At 50.2% G+C, this 25804-nt stretch overlaps 1 protein-coding gene across 11 annotated transcripts in view; it reads right to left on the reverse strand.

Annotated features, from left to right (window-relative positions):
• FRMD8 (FERM domain containing 8) overlaps positions 1 to 25804 on the reverse strand; it is a 1471206-nt gene that overhangs the window by 505576 nt on the left and 939826 nt on the right. For all 11 annotated transcript variants that reach the window (XM_069644727.1, XM_069644720.1, XM_069644726.1 and 8 more), the window contains one exon: positions 21668 to 21791. In XM_069644727.1, coding sequence (XP_069500828.1) covers positions 21668 to 21791 — 124 coding nt within the window. The remainder of the gene's footprint in view (positions 1 to 21667; positions 21792 to 25804) is intronic.

Raw genomic sequence — 25804 nt, forward strand, 5'->3', positions numbered from 1 at the left:
AAGTGACTATTTATAGAATGACGTATAGCACTTTATTCTTATCGGCTATTGATATTTTCCTTTTTCTCACTGTTGAAACTGTAATGAAAGACATTTTTCTTGTGCATTTCATTTTTTATTTTACTTGAAGGTTGCATACCGAATAAACATTCTTTGATTGATTGGTAATTTGAGGGAAAACAAAAAGACCAAATAAACAGTCAAGATCATTTTAAAGACTCGATTTTCAAATGGCATAATTGTTGTGGTAAATCTGTCTTTTGCTGTTAAGACAGATTTTTTTTTCAGCCCCTCTTGAGGGCTGTAAAGCTACGAACCCTAGAGTGGGGCAAAAGCACCCAGCCAAAACAAAGCCAAACCGCTCTTAAAAGGGAAGTAGTGTGGCAAAGCGTTAATGCTCATTTTTAAAATTAAGTTATTTATTGAGCGAGGACATAGTTTCAGGAAGCAACAGAAACTTTACAAGTTATATAACTTTATAAGTCACGTTGCCTAGCAACGTCCACTCCGCATCCTATTTACAAACTAAACTTCCGCTGCGAGGCGGAAGAGCCAGCGGCCAAATTCAAGACCAATGTAAGGCCACTGACCCTGTTTGCCGCTGGACGGTGCACAGCGAACATTCCATCTGGACTTTGGCACAGGACAATGCTTCTATGTAAGTACCTATTTGAAGTCAGTCTCACGCACTCATTTTAAAAATAGCGCTATATTTATGAATTCTGCCCGACATTACTGACCCATTGTACACGCTACCAATATCAAGTGTACTTTACTTCAAGCCCGATATCTCTGTGCTGCTGCGCCCATATTTACATGCACTGTATCTTGCCTCTAACTGCCCACGAAATCTGCAAATTATACAAATCGCCTAGCTGTATACAACTACGTATAGCTCTGAACTTGGCTCCTAGTGAAGCCACTCTATGTTCTCATGGCTGACCGCCAAAACTGTAATACCTAACTGTATTATTACATGATCACTGCTTTGAATGCCAGCCATAGCTCTGCCATCACTGCTTGACCCCTTTATGTCCCTGAAATTGCCTATTGTCACTTCTGGACAGTGTGTCCTCCTGTAATAATCCACTGCTAATCACAGTGCGCCAATTGCCAGATCTTGTATGTCCGTTGACACAGCTCACTGCCTGCTACTGTATGCCCTTCGAAACCACCTATTGCCTACCACCAGCCATTGTGCGCCTACCTGTAATAGCCGGTTGTCAAATTCTATGTGCCCTCCTGAACTAGGCAGCTGTTAAGTATTGTGCTCGCCTTAAAACTGCTTGTTGCCAACTATTGCAAGCTTACTGTGCCCATTTCAAACATTCCGATTGTCATATCTTGTGTGCCTCGCTGACATAGCCAACTGCTAGCTACTATATGCCCTATGAAACCACCTAGCCACTGTGTGCCCCTGAAGTTGTCTTTGCCAGCAACTATGCGCCCATTTGTAACAGGCAGCCACAGTGCACCCCTTTGAAGCAACCTACTACCAGTCACTGAGTTGCACTTACACCTTAACCTACATGAGTCCAGCCCACTTCCACCCACACACCTCTTGCCTATGCTGCAAACCAGATAGCATCTTCTACTCTTCTCACCATAATGTGCCTTAACGAGATTCAAGTGGCCTCTCTATTGTGCCTCACCATACCTATTATGGCCTTAACTATGTCCCCCTCTAAACAAGCACCTTGTCCCACTATGGACAGAAATAGACTCCGAGCAAGACTACCCTGCCTCTATGAGTCTATATATCACAACAACAAGGCCACAAACTCCCAACATAAACCCACCTCACGGTACCATAAGCTATGACCTAACCCAACTATACCTTGCAACAAAACCACCCAAAAATTAAGAACATACCCAATGCAACTATACTATCTGGAGCTTTGATCAATGCCAGGTCCCTAGTGGCCCACGCCATGAAAGAGCTGACACCTTTTCTTCTGATAACCTTGACCTCCTGGCAGTCACTGAATCATGGCTGCACGAAGCAGCAGGCCCAGCACTCTCCCTAGCAATTCCGGAAAACTATCAATTAATCAGAATGGACAGACCAAATAGAGGAGGCGGCTTGGCCGTTATAGCAAAAACCAACCTTGCTCTAAGACTTCTAGATAACCCCCCTCAAATCATGCAAACTCCTTATAGGCAAACTGCCTATCTCCAATTGCCACACTTTAACAATTTACCTAACATATAGGCCACCTGGCCCTATTGGGACCTTCGAGGAGGACCTAGCTAGCCTCCTAGCCAATAATACAAAAGAGTCCTCACAAATCCTACTACTAGGCGACTTGAATCCAGGATTCAATGACCCCGATGACAAGCCAGCCCAATCTATAGCCACTATGCTAGCTGAACATGGCCTAACCCAAAAAGTTCTCACCCCTACCCACAACAAAGGAAGGACTCTGGACTGGGACGCCACATTGAACTGTGACACCACCATCACCAAAACTACCCCTCAACACTGGACTGACCACCACCTTATCAATTTCACATTATTCCTTGATAAACAAATTACCAAAGAGAAAATTATGGCACCACCCCTACCCACTAGAGCAAAAAAATATATAGCCCCAGACAATCTCCTGCCATTACTAATACCTACCATCAATGTTCTTCCTGATAACTTGCATCCAGAGCGCTTGGTAGATAGCTAAAATAATGCTATGAAGAAAGCATTAGATACTATTGCCCCTCAAACTTCACACCCCATCTGAAGAAAACAAACTAAAACGTAAACTCTTTGCTAATAATTACAAAAAAGAAATCTTACTCACAAAAAAATCTCTTCAATGAACGAATCTGTAACGCCAGTTCCAACACTAGAGAATTATTTACTATCCTAAGGGAGCTGGAATCCCCTGTACCCCCACCCGACAACATAGCCAAATATAAACAATGGTGCACCAGCATCCAAAATGCTCTAACAAATAAAATTAAAACACTCCAATCCAAAATCTCCTTAAAAAAAAAGACACCCTAACTCCTAACTAGACACCTCTCATCACCGACCCCTATGACACCCAACCTACCAGGCCTGGACCCATTCAAATTTGCCAAAATATCCACCCTGGAAACCGAAAAGATCATTGCATCCCTTAAACCATCCAACTGCAAGGGTGACAGCTGCCCAGCCCATTTAATTAAGGACGCTGCAAGGGACTTAGCCCCCTTCATAACCAAATTGATTAACGCATCCTTCTCCAACACTATCCCGAGCAACCTAAAAGAGTTGTGGGTCCTGCCCCTCCTCAAGAAGCAAACACTAGACCCCGCTATCCCCACCAACTACAGGCCCATCACCACGGTGCCGTTCCTTCTCAAGGTAATAGACAGAGCAGCATACCTACAAATCCAGCACTATCTTGAAACCAACCAACTCTTAGGTACCCGCCAATCAGGATTCAGACCGCAGCATGGTAGATAGACAGACTTAATTGATCTCAAAGCACAGATCGACGAGCTCAATGACAAGGTAAACACTGCTATGCTACTCCTCCTTGATCTGTAGGCGACCTTTGACCTGGTGGATCATACAGTCTTGTGCGAACACCTGGCTTCGGCCGCCCACTTTTCAAACGAAGCCACAGCCTGGATCCAATCATTCTTGGACAACCGCATAATGAGAGTCTTCTCCACATTGGCATCAGCAGACCCCATCAAAATAGCCTGCGGTGTACCCCCAAGGTTCTTGCATCTCTCCAACTCTCTACAATAACTTTACCAAGCCCTTATTTGACAAATTGGACAGACTCGGTGTCACATACGCCAATTACGCGGATGACACTCAGATCCTCATCCCCCTTTCGGGCAATTTCGTCTGATACGGCCTTGGTAAACAGAATTTACCTCATCATTCAGGCATGGATGGCCACGCATGGCCTATGCCTGAATGATGATAAAACCGAAATCCTGCTCCTCGGATCCGATGCCAACCTAAAAAAACTCATCTCCAACTACTCAGCATTCAATATCGATGGCAACATAATGTCATGATCTCTGCTTCCAAAAGGTCAGGGTTTTCCCAACTCCCTTGGAAGCAGATCCATAACCCAGGTTCTGAGGGCCAACCAGTCCCAATTGGGACCTTTTGGACCCAGTCCTGGCGCCAGTGGCACCAGGCTCATAAATGTGCCCAGTCCCAGCGCTGGAAGCGCCGGGCTCATGATGCTTGGGTGGACTTACCTGCAGCAGACCATGCTGCTTACTTGCCTGCCAGCTGAGCCTCTGATCCTCTTCTGTTTGGAACTACTTTTCCTTTTGGGTGGGGCAGGAGCCACTCCCTAGATTCAGAACACTGGAACTCTTCTGGAAAGCAGTAACTCTTTTCTTACCTAGGCGTGGCTGTGGAAGGAGACACCTAAGCACTACAGGAGGCTATTTAAACCACACCCGGTGGATGAATCTTGCTTTGCGTTATTCTGCATCCTCTGCAGCAGAACGCTCATCGTGTCTTCTGCATCGGATCCTGGGCCTAAGGAAAAAGGCTTACCATCCTGAATCCAGTCTTCAGCAACACCTATAAAGACAAGAAAGAACAGGTTAGCATTCCGGCATCTGAAAGACAAAGGCTTACCTACTCTTCGTGCGCTCCGGAGGTCTTCACACTGCATTCCGGCATCTGAAAGACAAAAGCTTACCGACTCTTCGCACGCTCCGGAGGCCTTCGGCGCTGCATCCTGCATCTGAAAGACAAAACAAGGTGCGTTTAAAGACATTGGGGAACTTTGATACTCACGTGCCATTACTCCTTTCCACATCAACCCCAGTGGGTATTCCGGCACCCTGCAGCCGCTCCGAACTCGTACCTGCAAAATAAAAGACAGTTAGAGCGCATCGTGAAGCAGGCAACAAGCGCTTACTAACGTGCTTCCAAGCGCTTCTATTCATCATACGGACTCCATCTTCAACTCACTTCAGCCCGTCATCCGCCATCGCCGGAACCTGCAAAACAAGAGACATCATTGCTAAAGACTTTAAAGACAATAGAATTACTCGAAACTTACCGTTCGTGCAGTAAACGACGGACAGCAGTCCTCTGAAGTCAAGAGGCCTGCGCTACCGATCCAGTGAAGAAACTGGTTACAGCACCCTGCCCCGAGGCAGATGGAGAGCTCGGCATTCACTTACCTAAGGTGAGAGCGTTAACCTTTGGGGGTCTACAGGAGAGCAAAAAAGGGAAGAGATAGGGACACCCCAATAACCCCAGTTCATTAATCCCATATTTTCTGTCTGCAGACATCTTACTCTTGAAGTCAGGCATACAGTGCACAGAGGTCCAGCCCAAAGAGCCAACCGGGTGCTACACATCACCTTTGAAGATACGGTAGTCGCCCAGTCAAGACCGGCGCCTCTGCGAGAATCAGGTGAGCGTTACACATAATTACAGTTGCCAAAACAGTGAAAACACTAGGCTTTCACCTTGATTCGGCTCCGACACTAAAGAAACAAGTGAACTCCTTAGCATCCTCTACCGCCTACACGTGTAAGCTTATTAGGGCAAGCAGAGCTTTCCTTACCCAAGCCAGCTGCATCATCATCGCCAACGCCCTGATAATCTATAAACTTGATTACTGCAATGCCTTGTATTTGGGAGCCAACAAATACATCGACAAACTTCAAACATTGCAAAACAATACCCTTAGAACTGCCCTTAACCTACCCTCCAAAGAACATATCTCTAACAAAAGAAGAGAGCACAAATGGCTCAAAATCAGCAATAGAATCTCACTTAAAACGGCATCACTTACCTTCAAATGTCTCAACAATGCAGCTCCCCCTACCTAGCAGCAAGAATACTGAGAAAAACATCGACCCGCCCCACCAGAACCGTCAATTCCTACTGCCTACAGGTACCCAAATTCAGACTTAAAAAAAAGGTGGCAGCAACTTCCCAGTCAAGGCAGCCCAATGCTGGAATGCTCTCCCACTTAACATTAGAACGGACCAATACTATTACAGCTTCAGGCAGAACACTCTCACATGGTTACGTCCTAATGACCCCCCAAGATTAACCATGCCTCTACTCTCACCCACAGATCCTACCTAATCTGACTGTATATATGTATATATGTATATTCTTTATCTGACTCTGTAATGTATCATTTATATTTTGCCTTACCCTGTAACTAAGCTTTTAAGTATTCATGCCTTTCTGTTCTCCTTTGCTCCCAGCTACCTCTGGGTTTGGTGTGCCATACAAAATCAATAAACAAACAAAACAAACATACATCAGGGGAAGTACAGTCAGGGGATTAGTGGTACAAGGGAAAGGGGGCTAACAGCGAGGGATGGCTGTCAATTTGCCAGCAAGGGATCAACAAGCAAGAAGGGGAGAAAACAGGGGTGCACAGATCACCCAGTCTCGGGTTAACCAGGAAGTATGTGGACCCAGGTGTTAGGGAGGAGCTATTCCTTGAAGAGTAGCGTCTTGAGCTCCTTCCTGAAATGTAGAAACAAAGGGGTTTACCCCTCAGCAAGTGGTAGCATGCTGACACCAATTAGTCTGCACACTTACCCATTAAAAAATACACTAAACTGATATACTGAAAAACAAGTTATTATTTTATACAAATAAAACAATCAGTTGCAGTAAATACTTCAGCACATAATACACAATATAAAAACAGTGTATACATAAACCAGTGGACTAGTCTCACCCCAATACTTTAATGTGGGTCCATCATCACAGTTGGGCACACACCATATGGCGACAAAGGGAGTAAAATGGAACCAGGCATTCTAACAGTTAGAAAATTAATAGTTACTCACCGTAGTGACTAACATACTTAGTCCATAGTCCCCTTTCCTCCATAGTGCATGGGCGTCCCTCACTAGGGACGGGAGACAATCTTTTTTACCAGAAAAAACTGTCTTCCCCTTTAAATTTAGAGGCGCCACTCCTCAGTCCCCATTGACGCGTTGACAATATTTAACATTGCCTAATGACACCAGTATTATTAGGGGGGGGAGGATGGTGGGACGTATGGAGGAAAGGGGACTATAGACAGAGTACGTAAGTCACTACGGTCAGTAACTATTAATTACTCATACGTCCCGTCCCCTTTCCTCCATACTGCATGGGTGATTACAACTGAATGTAGCCCTAGGGTGGAGAGGATACCCCCTTAAGAAAACAGATTCCTTAGAACCACCTGACCAAAAGCCACATCTGACTTAGAGCCGGCATCCAAACAGTAATGCTTACAGAAAGCCGAATGGGTAGCCCAGGTGGCCGCCCTGCTGATGACCTGCCACGGAACCTGCCGTTTGAATGCAATGGCCGTGGCCTTGGCTCTGACAGCGTGGGCGTGCATGTCAACTGGCAGTGGTTTGTGCTGCCCCTCGTAGGCCTCCTTGAGGGCCGAAACCATCCACCGTGCTATAGAGGCCTTGGATGCCCGATACCCGGGCCTTGACCCCCCCCCCCCCCCCCCAACCGAAGGTGACAAACAGCGCGTCCGACTTGCGGAAGCCCTTGGTCCTGTCCAGATAGAATTTCAGAGCGCAGCGGTCATCCAGACAGTGCAAGATCCTCTGAGCCTCGTTTTAAGGGTCAGCAAAAAACATAGGTAAGACTATCTCCTCGTTTAGATAGAAAGCAGAGGGTACCTTGGGTAGGAACGGGGGGTGTGTCCGCAGGACCACATTATCCTTGTGAAAAGTCGTATAGGGTTCTGAGGCCACCAGAGCCTGGATCTCGCTGACTCTGCAAGCAGAGGCGAGGCCCACTAGCAAAGCTGTCCTAATGGTGATCAGCCCGATGTCCGTAGATGCCATTGGCTCAAAGGGTTGTATACGAATTGATTGTTTTACAACTGCTCGAATGACAATTGACCTTTTCACAATTGAAGGAATTGTGAAGGTCAATTGTACCATATATGTGGGGTGAAACCCCCCACAACCCATACATACATATACATACACACATATATATATATATAGAGAAAAATAAGGAAAGCGTGAGCGTTTTCTCTGCTGACCAGATGACTACATCTAGCAGGTAGCCCTTGCAGCAGATTTTTATCACCTGCGGTGAGCTGCAAGTCCACCCAGCCTCCCTGATGACGTGTATTGGCACAGAAACCGGTCGGAGGAGTACACCAGTGGCCTGGAAGGTTATGCAGCGAATTGGAGTGCGCACCTTTCCTTGTTTTTTTCCATCTTTTGCAGGATCTGGAGGGGTGGAATCCTCAAGACCTGACAGGGTGCCGCACCAGGGTTATATATGCCCGGCTTTGGAGTGCCTCACTTGAGGCTACACTCCCCCTTTCTCCACTGTGGGATTGGGCGTGAGCGTTTTCTCTGCTGACCAGATGACTACATCTACCAGTAGCCCTTGCAGCAGATTTTTATCACCTGCACCTGCGGTGAGCTGCAAGTCCACCCAGCCTCCCTGATGACGTGTATTGGCACAGAAACCGGTCGGAGGAGTCGACCAGTGGCCTGGAAGGTTATGCAGCGAATTGGAGTGCGCACCTTTCCTTGTTTTTTCCATATTTTGCAGGATCTTGAGGGGTGGAATCCTCAAGACCCGACAGGGTGCCGCACCAGGGTTATATATGCCCGGCTTTGGAGTGCCTCACTTGAGGCTACACTCCCCCCCCCCCCCCCCCCCTTTCTCCCCTGTGGGATTGGGCGTGAGCGTTTTCTCTGCTGACCAGATGACTACATCTACCAGTAGCCCTTGCAGCAGATTTTTATCACCTGCGGTGAGCTGCAAGTCCACCCAGCCTCCCTGATGACGTGTATTGGCACAGAAACCGGTCGGATGAGTACACCAGTGGCCTGGAAGGTTATGCAGCGAATTGGAGTGCGCACCTTTCCTTGTTTTTTTCTATATATATATATATATATATATTTTCGGTAAATTGTGAAAAGGTCAACTGTGACCCTTTAAATTCGGTCAATTGTTCATTCGAACAATTGTAAACGACCAATTTGGGTAATACCGGCTCAAAGGGCTTGTGCGCCAAGGCGCCCAGCACTACATTGAGGTCCCACATGGGGTGTGGTTTTTTTGATGGGCGGGTAGAGCCTGCAGAGGCCCACCAAATGTCTCTCGACTATCGGGTTGGAAGAGAAGACCACCTCCTCCGAATTTCTGTAGGCCCCTATGGTTGCCCAATAGGTGCGGCATGTGTCCACCTGCACGCCTGAGTGAGCAAGGTGTGCAGAGAATGAGAGCACATCATCCAGCATAGCATGCACGAAGGGGGGGGGCGCTCTCCTTAGAGTCCGCCCAGTGACGGAACCTAGTCCATTTACTCTTGAACTAGCTCCTGGTAGCCTTGCTCCTAGCGCCCTGAATGATTCTAGGTTAGCCTGCGATAGGCTCAGGTGCTTCAGCGTCACCTGCTCAGGAACCATGCTGCAAGGGCTATTTTCTGTGGGGCGGGGTGGATGACCCTGCCCCCCTGCTGCGCCAGAAGATGAGCTGGGCCCATCTGAAGGTGTCTAGGTGGCCTGTCCGGGAGGCTGAGAAGCTCTGAGAACCACGGTCTCGCCGGCCACCACAGGGCTATCGGAATGATGCTGAGGTGACAAGATGCCTTTATCTTGCAGATCACCCTGTGGACCAGGGGCGTGGAAGGGAAAGCATACGCAGTCATGCCATTCCACTGTATCTGGAATGCATTGCCCAGGGAGCTGCGGCCCTGTCCCTGCCAGGACGCAAACTGCTGGCACTTCTGGTTGTCCCAGGAGGCAAAAAGATCCACTTGAGGATGCCACCATCTGCTGAAGATCTCCAGCAGCACCCTATCGTTCAATTGCTACTTGTAATTGTCCGCTCCCAGTCTGCTGAGCCTGTCCGCCTCCAAGTTGGACTCTCCCGGCAGGTGAACGGCCATGAGGTAGATTATGTTCTCCAGGGTCCATTCCCACATGCTGACCGCTAGGCTGCACAGTGGAGGGGACCTGGTAGCCCCCTGCTTGTTGACATAGTACATGCTGGTGGAGTTGTCATTCTGGATGAGGAAGACCTTGCCCTCAATGAGCGGAAGGAAAGCTTTGAAAACTAGCAAGATGGCTTTCAACTCCAGCCAGTTGATATGAGACTCCTGCAGGGACCAGACTCCATGGACACAGTGGTTGTCCAGAGTGGCCCCCCCCAGCCTTCCAGGGAGGAATCTGTGGCAATGGTGACCTTCTGGGCCTGCTGCCGGAAGGGCTTGCCCGTCCGCAGGTTGCAGTCTCTGGACCACCATGTGAGGTCCGGGTGAAGAGAAGGAGGAATGCTGACCAGCTCCACTTGGGAGCCCCACTCCCGATTCCATGAGGCTGCAAAGTGCAGCTGTAATCTCCTCATCTTGAGTCTCGTGTGGGGTACAGCCAGTAGGACCGCTGCCATGTTACCTACTAGATGTTGGTACCACCAAATCGATGTCACTTCCAAGGTGAGGAAGTGAGAAGTGGCCTTCTTGATGGCCGTGACCTTGTCCTCCAAGGGGAAAACTCTCTCAGAGTTTGTGTCCCATATGAGGCCCAGAAAGGTCAGTCTCTGCGTAGGTTGCAGCTGAGACTTCCTGAGGTTAATTGAAAACCCCAGCTTGTGGAGTGTAATCATAAAGGGCAGAGGATGTGTGGTGAACCGCCTCCGGCGATCTCGCCCAGACGAGCTAGTCGTCCAGATACAGGTAGATGTGGTGGCCCTGAGGAGGGCTGCCACTACATTCATGAGCCGGGTAAATGCCCTGGGGGCTGAATTGAGGCTGAATGGTACCACCTTGCATTGGAAATGGCAGCCCATGATCCTGAATCGCAGAAAGGAGCAATGCGGCTGCCAAATCAGGCTGTGTAGATCAGCGTCCTTCAGATCCAGGGAGCACATCCAGTCTCCCCTGCACAATGTCTCCACAATGAGTGCTGGTGTAACCATCTTGCATATTTTAAGAGGGAGGGTAGAGAGGTCCAACAATTCTCAGGCCAGCCTGGTGGTTCTTTTGTATGGCGAAAATCCTGGAGTAGAAGCCCAATCCTCGCTGGGAGGCTGGAACTTCTTCCACTGCCTGACTCCCAACGAGCGACCGAATTTCCGCCAACAGATTTGCTGTCACAATCTGTGGGAGTGGAGGGCAGGAGGGAGGGAGGGAGGGATCGGTAAGCGGTACCCCGTGGATACTACAGAGAGGATCCCGGGGTCCGCAAACTTCTGATGCCAAAACTGAGCGTGAAGGGCAAGCCTGCCCCCCAGCGGAGACACGTGGACCCGAAGGGGGATGCGTCATGCCTTCTTTCCATCTGAGGCTGATACGGAGGAGGGGGACCCCTATTCTCCCTGCCCCCACACCCCGTTCCTTTTTGTTTACGCCGGTGTTGAATCCGCAAGCGGTCGGGCTGCCTGGACCTTTGTTCTTGGAAGCCACGGAACCCTCCGAATGTCCGCCGCTTGTCCAAGCATTGATGTGACTGGGCGTATGCCTTGGTCTAAGTAAGGATAAAGACTTTGCAGTTTGCAAACTGTTTTTCTTTTTATCTAGCTCCTCATCGGTGGTGGAGTGAAAGAGGTCGCCACCCTTGAATGGAAGGTCCAATGTGTGTTCCTGGACCTCTGGGTTGAATTTAGTAGCTCGAAGCCAGGCAGTCCTTATGTCTGTGGCAATGCATATGGCCCGGCCAGAGGTGTCTATGTGGGCCACGGTGGACTCCGTGATGTCTTGCGCCACCATTTTTGCCTCTGCCAGTCCTGCCTTGAATCGCGACTGGCTCGGCACCGGAGGTTCTGGAAGGAAGTTAGCTATTTCGCCGCCAAAGCCTCTGGTTAACGGCTGCCAGCATGGCATCCGCATTGGATTGACGAAGATGCAGCAAAGCGTTGGACTAAAGCTTCTTCCCGTACGCCTCCAAGATCTTCTCCTCTTTGCCTAGCACTGCCGAGGACGAGGTGGCCTAGGACGACTGGGGCTTTGAGTAGAGTGACACTGCAGCCATCACCGAAGAGTGAGTTTGAGGGTGGGCCGACAGCAAGCGTGGATCCCCCTCCATTTGTCTGTACTTGACGTTAAGGCGCTGATTGACAGGTTGGGCCGAGTGGGGTTTCAGCCACCCCTTCTTGGCCAAGGCGACAACGTCCTTCTACATCGGGATCCCCGTTCTAGCCTCGGGGCGCAGAGCAAGGACCTCGGCGAGTACCCCCGCTTCCGGTTGTTAGACTTCGGGTTGAGGAAGGCCCAAGTACTCTGCCAGACCTTCAAGTCACTCGTGGAAGGCCTTGGCTGGCGATGGAGTGTCAGGGTCTTCTTCCTCATCTGTGTCCACCAGGGCGTCCGTCTGGTCCGGAGCGGGTGGAGGAGTGCTGGGCGCCGTTGGCTGAGGTGTGCAAACCAGAGCCGGAGGCTGGTACAGAACCGCCTGAACTGTGGGAGGGCAGGGGAGCCAGAATCGAAGGAGCCAGCATGGGCAGCAGGTGCTGCCCCAGGCCCTACAACGCTGGAGCCATAGGAGGAATGACTATAGGCGGAGGGAGCATGTTCCTGATCACATCTCTAAGGATGGTCCCCATCTGAGGCGATCTCATGAGCGTGAGGAACTGTTCAAAGAACCTGTCCTCGCAGGTCAGTGGGATGGCAGGTGATATTGACAGGGAAGGGGGCGGCTGCTGGGGCCGGTGCATACTCGGTCTAGCTGGTTGCGGGGTAAACCTGCCCTGCAATGCTGATGGATAAACTGTAGGCCACGTACCTGGTTGACACCAGTCCCACCTTGTAACTCGTTCTCCCACCTGCTCCGTTCCTTGGGGCGGTATCGGACGAGCAGCCATCTTTTCGAGCTGCAGGCCACGTGCCGAAGTCACGGTGCTTGGCTCACTGGGCCTAGCCTCCTCCAGGACTCTTGGCGATGGAGCATGAGACCTACGCTGCAACTCAGGCCGAGGCCTGGTAGGCGTGTCGCCCTCGGCAGTATCGCCGGCAGTGCTGCGTGCAGGCGCTCCTTCGGACATGTTGCCGGTACAAGGGCATGGCCCCTCGGGTATACACCCGGTCAAAGAACCTTGCGGTCCCTCAACACTGTTTCCGGAAGGATCTAAAGACCCCTCGGCCTGACGGCCGGTAACTGAATTAGCCTCAGTACCCGTGCTGGTATGCGAACCATAGAGGTTCCTTTCATCAGGGCGTTTACTTGGAAAGGAGTCGCCCTTGCAGGGTGCACTGGAAAAGACCACCCCTCCCTTGGGCCTTGACTTATGTCTGACGAAGTCCTTCAAGTCCTCTGGAGGCGACTTCTCAAAGAGCTCCCTCCACCTAGCTACTCTATCCTTCAGCGCACATGAAGAAAGTGTGTCGCATGCCGTACAACCCTCCCATTTGTGGTCGGGGCCAAGGCAGTGGAGGCAAAGAGCATGGGGATCTGATGTAAGGAAGAGCTCCTTGCAGGCTGGACACCTGGTGAAGCCCGCTGAAGTCGACATGCGCCGGGGAGGAGCGTGGCACCAGAGGAGCGAGTACCTGATTGATAAAAGACAAAAGACAGAAGAAAGTATCCAAGGAAGAGCATGTGGTATTACAAGGCCGAAGCCAAACCCAGGAGTGCTGGTGAAATCGGCCCATTCCCGTTGATGCGGAAAATGGGACTTGGGAGTGACGCCAGTGGGTGGAGCCAGGGGAGCGCATGCTCCCAGGGCCGCACCTCTAAATTTAAATGGGAAAAAGGTTCTGTCTCCTGTCCCTAGAGAGGGACGCCCATGCAGTATGGAGGAAAGGGGATGGAACGTAAGAGTATTCATAAAGCCTGCATAACATGATATATCTACCTACTAGACCAAACCCACTTCAATGTCTACAACTGGATAGTGGAATTATAACAAAGAAAGACCAGGAGTGGGAAGAAAAGGGAACAAGACATTTTTACATGGAGAAAAAAAAAATAGCCATACAGACCTAACAAACCACAAAATCTGACCCTCTAGTTAAATCGTATTTGTAAAATCCAAATGCACACAACAGCCAAAGACAGTGCTATTAAGTGGAAAAAATTCAGAAACAGCCACATGCCTACAAAAATCCACATCCACTTTAGACACAGTGACCTTTGCAATTCACTTCTTGGAAAAATAGGCAAACAGTGACCAACATTAGATAAGTGTATATCTACTTTACAGTCAAAGAAGTGGAGAGCATGACTTTAAAACCACATATGAATAATCACAGGTAAGTGCTGAAAATTTAGTTCTTGTCCACCAACGCCCTGAACCCCAGAGGATTAAAGGAAAACTGTCCAGGGGCAGGTAAGTAACCTTAAAGTACTTTAGGAGAGTTCCAAGGGGAGTTGAAAGTCAGAAGGCCAACCAATTGTATGGGGAAAAATGAAGGAACGTCTCAATTTTACCCCAAAAGCGTTGATTTGCAGTAAAACGCCAAGGAGGTCCAGTGGAGGGCCCAATGAAGAGGTCTAGAGGTCAAATTGAGAATCAAAAGCCCTAGAAGCCTAGAAAATGATGCAGTAAAGCAGGTAGAAAAAAGTTACCCAAAGGGAAATGTGATAAAGGCTTGAACCTTAAAAGCCTCGACCCACGACCAGGGGGACACACGAGGGTGAGTATGGAACAAGTTACTTACCTGTAACTGTTGTTCTCCAGCATGGGTCTGGCATGGATTCACATGCTCATGAATATTCCCCGTCGTCAGGCTGGGAATCCTCAGTACAGAAAAAACCAGTATCAGTTTCGTTTCTGATCTGTCTTTCTTAGTAGTAACTTATCACTGATCTCTGGTTCATACTGCCCCCAGCCAATGACTGCCCTCTCCCTAAGCCCCTCCCCTGGCAGCCATCCTCAGATTTGGTAGCACGTACAGTGGCAGTATGACCAAGTGAAGAGCCGCAGAGGGGAAGGAGTGAGGGTTCGCATGTGAATCCATGCCAGACCCATGCTGGAGAACAACAGTTACAGGTAAGTAACTTGTTCCTTCTCCAGCATGGGGTCTGGCATGGATTCACATGCTCATGAATATAAGAATACATAGCAGTATACACATGCACAACCACAGAGATGGCAAAGGCTCAACATTAAGCAACTCTTACCCCTTCACCAGGCCCACCTTCAGGCGAACAGGTTGCGCAGCACTGCTTGGCCGACTCTGGACTCCTCCCTGGAATCCCGGTCGATGAAGTAGAATCTAGTGAAGGTGTGCGTCGACCTCCACGTAGCAGCCTTGCAGATGTCCAGCAGGGGCACACCAGACAAGAACGCCGTGGTAGCAGCGATCGCTCTGGTCGAATGGGCTCTCGGACGGCCGGGCAACAGTCGGTTTGCCAACCGGTGACAGTGCATGATGCAGCCGGAGAGCCATCTGGAAATTGAGGCCTTCGAGAGGGCCTTCCCCTGGTTCACAGGTCCAAAGTTCAGAAACAGCTGTGATGTCTTCCGAAAACTCTTTGTTCGGTCCACGTAAAACTTCAGCACTCTAGCTACATCCAGCGAGTGCAAAGTCCTCTCGGCCGGCGACGAAGGAGCCAGGAAGAAAACTGGCAACACCAAGGGCTCGTTGAGATGGAAGTCCGACGGCACCTTGGGCATGAAGGAGGGGTGCGTCCTCAGCACCACCCTCATATCGTGAAAAGTCAAGTATGGAGGCTTGCAGGATAGGGCCTGAATCTCTCCCACGCGTCATGCGGGGGTGATGGCCACAAGGAACGCTGTCTTCCACGACAGGAACTTCATGAGGCGCTGAATAAAAAAACTCGAATGGCGGTCGCATGAGCCTGGTCAGCACCACGTTGAGCTCCCACACCGGGGCTGGGGCCTTCACTGGCGGGAATGAACGGAACAGTCCTTTCATAAACTCCTTCACCAGACGATGAGACCACAGGGATGACCGTCCCGTAGTTCTGGTGTATCGGGAAATCGCAGCCAGCTGTATCTTGATGGAAGCATGAGCAAGTCCAGCTTTGGCCAGCGACAGTACGTACGGCAGTACCTGGGGAGCCGTAATCTTCAGAGGGTTAATCTTCTGTGCACAGCACCAGACAGAGAACCTCTTCCACTTGTGTCCGTAGCACTTAAGAGTTGAGGACGCCCTGGCCTTCGCAAGAACCTCCTTGCAGTCCGCCGGGATATCGTATCCTCTAAACTCTAATGCTGCAGGAGCCAGGCCTGCAAGTTCAGCGACTCCGGGTCATGATGAAGGATGGCGCCTCCTTCTCTGGAGAGAAGATCTGCGTCCATCGACAGTTTGACTGGTGGGGACGTTGACAAGTCCAGAAGGTTCGGGAACAAGATCTGCTTCGGCCACACCGGTGCGACGAGGATCATCCTGCACCGGGACCTCTTGAGCTGGTTGACGAGTCGCATAGCAACTGCAACGGAGGGAACGCATACACAAACAGGCCGTCCCAGGGGAACGAGAAAGCATCGCCCGTGCTCCTCGGCTGGGGCTGGCGAACCTCTGGCACTTGGAGTTAGTCGCCGTCGCAAACAGGTCGATTTGGGGTTTGCCCCATCGCTGGAAGAGTCGATCCACTTGATCCTGGCATAGTTCCCACTCGTGGCACGAGCGCAGCTCCCTGCTGAGTGAGTCGGCGATGGTGTTTTTTATTCCTGCCAGGTGGAAGGGTACCAGAAACATCCCCTGGGCGACAGCCCAGTGCCACAGACCCTGGGCCTCCTTGGATAGGGCTGGGGATCTGGTGCCTCCCTGCTTCCGGATGTAGAGCATTGTGGTGGTGTTGTCGGTGAAAATCCTCATGACCTTGCCCTTGAGGGACGGGAGGAACGACTTGAGCGCCCAGAACACGGCACAGAGTTCCAGGATGTTGATGTGGAGAGACTTCTCCTTCGGGAGCCAAAGGCCTCTTGCGTGGAGATCTCCGGTGTGCGCACCCCATCCCCTCCAGGGAGGCGTCCGTTATCACCGTCTCCTGATATGACGGGGTCTGAAAGTCCGTGCCCGCTGTGAGGTGTGCACGGGAGCCCCACCATGAATCGCCCAACGGAAAAACCTTGTTGAGCGGGATCCTGTCGTCGAAGCTGCCCGCCGCTTGCATCCAGCGGGCGTCGAGGAACTCTTGTAGAGGGCGCATCCGTAACCTGCACAGGCACACTAGGTAGATGCATGAGGACATCATTCCTAGGAGGGACTTGAAGGACCTCACCCTGGCCACGTCCGTGGCTAGCAGGTGCTGCACCTTGCCCAAGATGGCCTGCGTCCTTTCCTCCGACGGAGACGCCAATCGCTCCACTGTATCGAGTTTCGCTCCCACAAACAGTGCCACCTGAGACGGAACCAGATGGGATTTGGGATAGATGGAGAATCCCAGCTCCATGAGTAGGTGGACGGTCCTCGCTGTGTGCTCGACGGCGAGTTCTCTTGTCCTTGTACGGATGAGCCAATCGTCCAGGTAGGGGCAGACGTGGATCCCCTGCAGCCGCAGCCGCGCCGCCACTGGTGCTAGGCACTTGGTGAACACCCTGGGTGCTGACTTCAATCCGAATGGCAGAGCTCTGAATTGTTAGTGACGTCCCTGCACTACGAATCTGAGGAACTTTCGGTGGCCTTTTAGAATGGGGATGTGGAAGTAAGCATCCTCTAGATCCAACGACGATAGGAAGTCGCCCTCCTCCAGCTGTCCCAGCACGTGCTGGAGGGTGACCATCCTGAACTTCTGTGCCTTGATGTATTTGTTTAACCGACGTAGGTCCAGGATGGGGCGCCAGCCGTCTGTCTTCTTTCTGATGAGGAAGTATCTTGAGTAAACTCCGGAGCCCCGGAGCCTCCTGGGGACGCGCTCGATGGCACCTTTCTTGAGCATCGAGTGTGCCCGTGGGCCAGGGCATCCAGCACCCAACGGTCAGTGGAGATGGACTCCCACACACTGACGAACTTCGTCAGCCGGCCTCCAACCGGGGTGCTTCGGTGGGGGCCCGACGCTACGGCCGGTCCAGTCCTGCTTGGAAGTGGCCTTGGCCTCCTTGGCAACGGTGACGAGATCCTCCTTGCTTGCCGCGACCTCTGCAGGCCTCCTGGGACGAGGAGCGGGCCGCCTGGCGGTACGTAGAGGAACCACCGCTGGATCCCTTGGAGGCCCCCTGTCTGCCTCCGGTGCTCCGAAAGGGCCGTCGGTGCTGAAGGACTCCCAGGGCTCGGGCCGTCTCTGTGTTGGCCCTGATGGCCTGCAGCGACTCATCCACTGTTTTCCCAAACAGGTTGTTGCCGTCGAACGGCATGTCCAACACCCTGGTCTGCACTTCCTGACAGAAGTCTGTCGCCTTGAGCCAGCCTCGTCGTCGAAGGCAAACACTGTTGCCCAACTGGCGAAATCCGGTGTCGGCAATGTCCGTTGCCACCGTTATGGCGTGGTCCGACGCCACCTCACCTTCCTGCAGAATCTCTAGGGCCTCCGCCCTCTTGTAGTCTGGTAGGAAGTCCAGCAGGGAAACTATTTTGTACCAAAGCTCCCTGTCGTAGCGGGCCACAATCGCTAAGGCGTTGGCTGCCTTAATTGTCGTCGCCGCCGACGACGAGATGACCCGCCCCCCCATGGCGTCCAATTTCTTTCCCTCGCCGTCAGGTGGGGAAGTAGAGGCCGAAGCTGCAGCCCCCGCTGCTTTCTTCTTGGCCGCTGCAGAGACGACCAAATCCGGTGTTGGCTGAGCCGTGAGGCACAGGGGGGCGGTGTCGGGGACCCGGTACTTCTTCTCGTACCGGTCCCTCTTGGCAGGCGTCTTGAACCGGTTCTTCAGGACGGCAAGTCCCTCGTCCCAGATGTTGTCGAGTAACGGTACAGCTAGGACCGTCTTTCTCTTGGCCTCTCGCCGTTGATAGAGGAAACCTTCCTTCTTCTGTTCCTCGGGGCAGAGCTGGAAGAGCTCGGATGCCCTGGCGATCATGGCGTGGAAAGAGCCAATTTCGTCGGGCGGGGAGGCCCGAGGGGGTGGTGATGGAAGGTCCGTCCCATCGTCACCACCGTCGTCATCCGTCCCAGTCGTCGTATCATCTCTGGGATCCGGCGAGGGGGATGAAGGCTCCACAGGCCGTGCAGGCATGAAGGGCAGGGGGGATGAACCCTCCTCCGCTTGATCGGGGGGCTTCCCGACGGGCCCTGTTCTGGATCGTCCGCCGGGGTACGTGGTAATCTCGTTCTTATCTCCGTGCATAAGGATTGGATTGCCATCAAAATGGCCGCCGAGTTGTCCTGAGGCTCGGGCAATGGCTGCGACGGGAGGGATGGCCGCTCCTCCACTGGGGCCTCGTCGGCACCACCGTCACTTTCTTCGATCACCTCTTCAGGATCTCTCCCATGGGATCGTACCTTCTCGAACCTCTCGTTGAGGCTCTTCACGGCTTCCACCAGCTCCTCCTCGGAGGCTGAATCCGTGTCCGTAATGGCCACCGCCACCCCCCCTCTTTTTCCACCGGGGTCTTCACGGGGGTCTTGTCGATGGGCCGGAAAGAGGATTCCCTCCGTGGTGGCAGGGAAACTCTGGGCCCCGAGGTCACCTCCACTAGTAGCTTCCACAGGCTACGCCAGGGCCGCTGCGACTCCCTCGATAGAGGCCTTCACTGGGTGAATCAAAGCCCTCACTACCTTGGGGGCATCTGGGGCCTTCACTTGGGGGGAGGGACACCGCCTTGCTCCCCCTCGGCTGATCCTTTCGAGATTGACCGGGGCCTCTCCAGAAGCTTACCCGGGTTCTCAGACTTCCTCTTCCCCGAACCAGAGCGTTGGCTCGTGGTTGATGGTGCCGGGGAAGGCGCGCCCTGCCTGGCAGCCGAAGAGCCCGACCTTTCGGCGCTCGCGGTGCCCGTGGACTCACGGTGTTTAGTCTTCTGTTGGGCCCCCGTCGTCGGGGCGCCCTCACAGGACTTAGAAGACCGCTCTGACCTTTTCTTCTTCTCACCTGCTGGGCCCTTCTCCAGCCAGCTGGCGAGGCGGGAACGACGATCCTTCATGGTCCGTTCCGATTGGTTCTTGCAGAACGCACAGTCCTTCTCCACGTGCGTCTTGTCCTCATGAAGGCAGTAGAGACATCTCGAATGCTCGTCCTCCTTGAAAACATTCTGTAATCAGCATCCAGGGCAGTTCCTTAACAGCTTGGATCCGGGCGTCGAGCTTCCCTTGTCCTGGGCCATGTCCATGGTAGGCCTCAGATCTTCTGGAATCCTCCAAGAAGCATAACTCGAAGACTTCACCCTTGAGGGGCGTAGAAAATTCCGAAACGGGTCCCCGCTGATCGGAAGTAGAAACGGTGGTGCTTGAGGCTCGATTTAACCGAAAAATGAGAAAATCTCTTTGAAAAAGCACGAAAACGCAGTAAAAGCTCGAGAGCTATAGCACGAGGACTCCCAACACTTGAACGTGCGGTAAAAATCTGAGGATGGCTGCCAGGGGAGGGGCTTAGGGAGAGGGCAGTCATTGACTGGGGGCAGTATGACCCAGAGATCAGCGATTGGTTACTACTAAGAAAGACCGATCAGAAACGAAACTGATATTTTCTGTACCGAGGATTCCCAGCCTGACGACGGGGAATATTCATGAGCATGTGAATCCATGCCAGACCCCATGCTGGAGAACTTTAATAAGTGGCCATCCCACGACCCAGAAGAAGTACAGCAGAGGTTTCGAGGAAAACTGCTCCAACAGCACATAACACTGCACAAAACAATCTGGTAAATAGAGGGAGGCTCCTTATGTGCAGATTACGGTAAAACAAGCTGGAAAGAGCACAAGCGCAAAAAGTACAACACCACCGAAATGGAGTCAGCAGGAAAATCCATGAAGGCCGGCCTAGACTTCTAGCAGCAGAAAACCTCAACCAGAATGCATCAAAGCCACTGCATCCAGCTAGTATAGCCAGACATAGTAAACCAGCTTCTTGCAAAATCCAGCGACGAGAGGGAGGATGGACCAGGTTTTCCCTTAAGTACCAAAGCCAGCCCACCAATCGCAAGAAGGGGCAGGGGGTCAGTACTGGTTGGCTCTTAGGGCTGCGACTCGGCCAAGGCTGCCACCACCACAGGGTGGAAGACAGAGCCCAGGGACTTCTACTGGTGTAAACCAATAAAAACCAATATGGAGGATACCATGTGGACTTGCAAACAGCATCAGAACAGCCATTTTTAGCCTACCGCATGATTTTCCAGAACAAAAAGAAGCTTTAACATACAAAAATGACCAAAAGCAGGACTTGCAAACATGGTGAAGCCAAGCCTAAAGTACAGCTGCCACCAGCCTGGTCCTTGACATCAATGCAGGTTCACAGAAACACGCTAAGGCTCAAACAGGCTGCTTAGGCAGCAGCACTGGGAACAGGAGCCATGTACGTGACCAAATTCCATATACTGTGCGTAAAAAGGCTTTGCAATGGCAGAAACTTCAGTACAAGTTCTCCTGGCCACTATAAAATAGGTCAAAGCTCAAAAAATGAAAGGGGAAAAAAAGCAAACTATTTAGGGGTCATACAAAATGGCCCTCAAGTTGCCAAAACAGGAATACAGTATGAACAAGTCTCTCTAAACATGTTTTTCCAATATACATGAATAATATAGCTTTAAAAGAACTGATCTGAGATTCCGCTCACTGTCGCAAGAGTTTAGGAAAATTATGGACAACCCCATGATGGAGAACTTATAGAAAATATCAAGATAAACATGCTTCCTTGTGGTGAGAAAATGATGATAAAGTACAGCCCTGAGCAGATTCAGGCAGTAGGTACCTTTTCTTTGATGTCAATCACATACACTCCCTCCATGCTGATGGCCACAGTTACAGGTCTTCGCCCACTCCTCTGGAGGAAGCCCTGGGCAGGCTTGTCAACTGAGCCCACAAAAAAGGCACACCTACAAGTCAGAATGTAGAGAAATGCAATGAGATCTAGAGCCTCACAGCCCTAACATATCAAAGGCAATTCTAATAATGCTACGAAAAACTGATCATTGAACCTGTAATAATGCAAACATACTATAATGAACAACACATTGACCTTTATTGAGCTATGCAAAAAGCAGCAGTGCTTGGAGTGCATCTTGTGAAAAAGGAGGTAAATGGGTTGCAAATGTGTAAACATGCAAATCCAACGTCGTAAAGGTGAGCACAAGTATAAGAGAAGAAGACTCTTAGCAAGGCATTAGACCCCTAGTGGTGAAGTAGATGTCATTTGTTGTTTTTAGTGGGACATTGTATTTAAAGTAGACGTAGTTTTGCCACACTTCACAGAGCTTTTAGGCTGCATGTTGCACCAAAAAAAAAAAAATAAACGTGCAGCAAACCACTTATGATATTGTATTCTTTTTATTACACTTCAATTATTAGATAGTTTAGTGTGGATTTAGTTGGAATGTGTTGATTGCATTTTAGTAAGCATATGTGTTAGTTGTACTGAGCAAGAGGTATGCATTGTTGAAGCACACCATTGTTACAGGCGGCAGATCTTGCCATCCTAGGATGATAGGCCGCATTTTGGAGCAATGGTCATTTAATTTAAATTTCATTTTGCTGTTGGGCAGGAGGCTGCAAGCAGCCAAGGTCAGAATGGTAAAGGGATACCAAACAGTTTTCAGTTAATTGTTGCAAGGAGGAATGTTCACAGGAGCCTGAAAATGGGTTCCAGGCAGCAGGTGCCTTCCCAGGATATAGCCGAATGAATACATAGTGGTTGTGAAGGACACAGTGAGACAGACACAAGAAAGCTCAAACAGTAACATTGCCAAATTGAAGAATTAGGATGTGAACACAGCACCCCCACAGAGCAGGGCATTTGGTCAGACGTAAAAGCGCCATATTGGAATGAATATAAGTTTTGAACTCACTGATTTACACTCCATATCATTGGTCCGTCTCGGTAGGATGCTACTGCCCGAGCTCTCTCAGCTGTCTCAGGTGTCATTGCCCAAATAAAAAACAGCTTTGTTCTCAACTATGTCATGAAGAGTGCCAACCAATGGCAACGTGGCACTTTTGACTGATTATTAAATTATGTCATGTTTTTGGGGTGGTATTTTAAATTGTCACATGAAAAGGAAAACCCCAATTAGATAGTTCAATGTATAGTGTTCTTTAGGGGCTCAGTGACGACTAGCCAATGAAAAATGTTTGGAATGTAATCAAATGTTGCATTTGTGGAATATGAAAATTCTGTGGTTTTCTGCTTTAAATATTGTAGCCGGAATGGGCATGTCGAGTTGACCATCATCTCAGTTCCACAGAGCGGTCTGATCCTCCTGGCCGTATTTTGTGAATAAAGAGCTGATTTTTTTCAAGTTGTGCACTCCATTTTGTATTGCTTTGTGTTATTTTTGTGGATTACTTTGGGGGACTGCAACCTTACAAAGGAATCACTTCTCAGTGTAGGGTTTGTGGCGAATCAGAAGGAGGACACTGAGAACATTATGTACTTTGGTTTATTCAAATGAAACGACAACGCCCACCTTTGCCTATGTCCATCACTGGTCCCTGCCTATTTTAATAACTAAGGTGCTCGTCGGTCATGACTGTCCAAAAATAAACACGCTCGATGTCCAAAGCTAACATAACTGACCCTACCACTATAAAAACTAACTTGGGTCAGGAGAGTGACTCCCTTTTCCCCCAAGGGTACTGTTAGTACCAGTGTAATATCCAATTTGGAGATCGTCTCTTGTGAGCTCTTGTATTAGTCTCTGTAAATCCTTTAACAGAGTGATTCAATTCCTTTCTTCACCTTGGTTCCCTTTTGGCTCTCTTAGTTGGTCTAGGCTTTTAGTTATAAACCTGCTTATGTCCTTCTGAGGGACTATAGTTTCCCTGACTCCCTCTGGTTTATATCTGGTAAATGTCTGTAGACTACGAGCCCCCTCTCTCTTTCTCCTTAAGAGTATATTGTTCTGGTTCAGGATAGCACTTTGTTTTCCTTTTTTCCCCAGGGTATTGGGTCCCACTGGTTCCCTCCTTTTGTCCAGTTTCCCCCTCAAGCTTTTCTCGACTCACAATATTCGTTTTTACTTATTTGTGAGGTTAACTCTGTTTCATATCTTGTACTGCGATGCGTTAACTCTGCGTGATAACGATTTTCTCTTGATTTACACTCTTGATGCTCATTTGTTCTCAGAGTTAAACGTACCTCATTCTGTCTACTGTGACAAGGTGGCTGTGTACAACAATTCTCTCTTGTTGTAGGCTTTACACTGACTTTGGTTCAAAGTTAACTCTCTTCTGTTTTTTATACTGGGACAAGTTTGTTGTATAACAATGATTCACTGGAGGTACACTGCACCTTGTGCTTGCCTGGTTACCTTCTTTCCTGGTGGGTAACGTCGTTGGAGGCTTTTGCTCTCGGGTTCTCTCTGTTAGTCGTGTCGCAAACGCTGTCTTCTTTCTGGTGTTTGCGTTCTGGATCCTTCTCCCGTTTCCGTGGCACTGCCCGCCCTGCACTGCACTCCTTGACCCACTGTTGTTCTTGGATGTCCGCAGTCCCTGCAAAGTTCCTTGGACTAAGGGTCCAACACAGATTGGCTACTGTTGTCTTGCCACCACCTCGGTTTTAGCTTGGGATCCTGCATTCCGATTTGTTTGCATCTCGTGTTTGCCGTGACTTTGGCGTCCCGAATAGCTCCTGCAAGTGAGTTTGAAACTCCCAGGTTTCTCACCCGCCACTCTCGTCCGGTGTAGCGTTGCTTGGGGCCTCCCACAGCCTACTGTGAGGAAGGCATGGTATCAAACAGTAAGACAGACAAGTGACCAGAGTACAAGAGTGTTTATTGAACTTCAATTGGGTTTGAAAAACACCTGTCTAAACCTGAATCTAAAGATGGGGGCAAACTACAACCATCAAATAATAATAACGCAGTCCAAGTGGTGTCTTATCAAAATAAAACAGCCTATAGTAATAAACCTATTGCCAATCCTTACTTCTAAAACCAAATAGTGTGGGAAACAATGTTATGTGAAAGAAAAGTGTTCAAGAAATGATATGTCAGGATATTCAAGCCGTTGGCCTCCCTTCCTCACATTTTCAGCACAGGACAAGGCAGCACACTCGAGCTTGGCAGTGTCTCTGGCTTCTCTAGCACGAGGATGCAGGTCAAATCTCAGTATCAGGGCCTTCTATGTCAAGTCTCTTTGCCATTCAAAGTCTCTTACTTCAGTGAGCCTGATGTGACAAACATTCAAAAGTTCCTTTCTCATCAGGATTTTCATGTACAACTTCTTGGGCGATTTTCGGTACATCCCGGTCCCCGGTCCCCCCGCCCCTCCACCGGGCTCAGACCCACTTTAACACAAAGCTTTCAATTCATCTCCCTCCGCCGGACTCGGACCAACTTTATCTACTTTAAGCTACAATACCTTTGACAATCACTCATCAGCAATTTAACTTAATTTGCGTCTCTGATCACACACGTTTTAATTATGTTTGTTCCAGTGCTCGCCATACAATGTTGCTGCTTGCAACCTTGGCTTCAACACAGACCGGTCTTTTATCTGTCCCCACAACTCACCGGCTGTGTTGCTTCCACTGAAGCGGCTTTGTTCTTGGAGCCAAGGACAGTACCACAGTGTCTGGAGATTCTTCCCGCCTTGATTACCGAGGCAGGAGGGTTCCGGGTACCTCCGACACACAATGCAGGATTCTTCAGCCTGGTTTCCTGGTCTTACGCTTCCTGTTCGAGGTTTCGTGAAAGTAACAGTTCCTGGTCAAAAAGGTCACAGAAACTTCCCTCCTTGGGACCCCCCTTCTGTTTCGCTCTTTTTCGCCTCTCCTTAAACTGCCATCTTGGAACTGCTGTTTCCTTGTGTGCTTTGCCTCGCTCAGAGTATGCTCTGCCTTTTATCTGTGTGGAGAAGTGTAATGGAAGTCAGGTGTGACGGATTGTCGATA

This window comes from Ambystoma mexicanum, chromosome 2p, assembly GCF_040938575.1.
Source record: "Ambystoma mexicanum isolate Mex_15411 chromosome 2p, UKY_AmexF1_1, whole genome shotgun sequence".
Classification (NCBI taxonomy): domain Eukaryota; kingdom Metazoa; phylum Chordata; class Amphibia; order Caudata; family Ambystomatidae; genus Ambystoma; species Ambystoma mexicanum.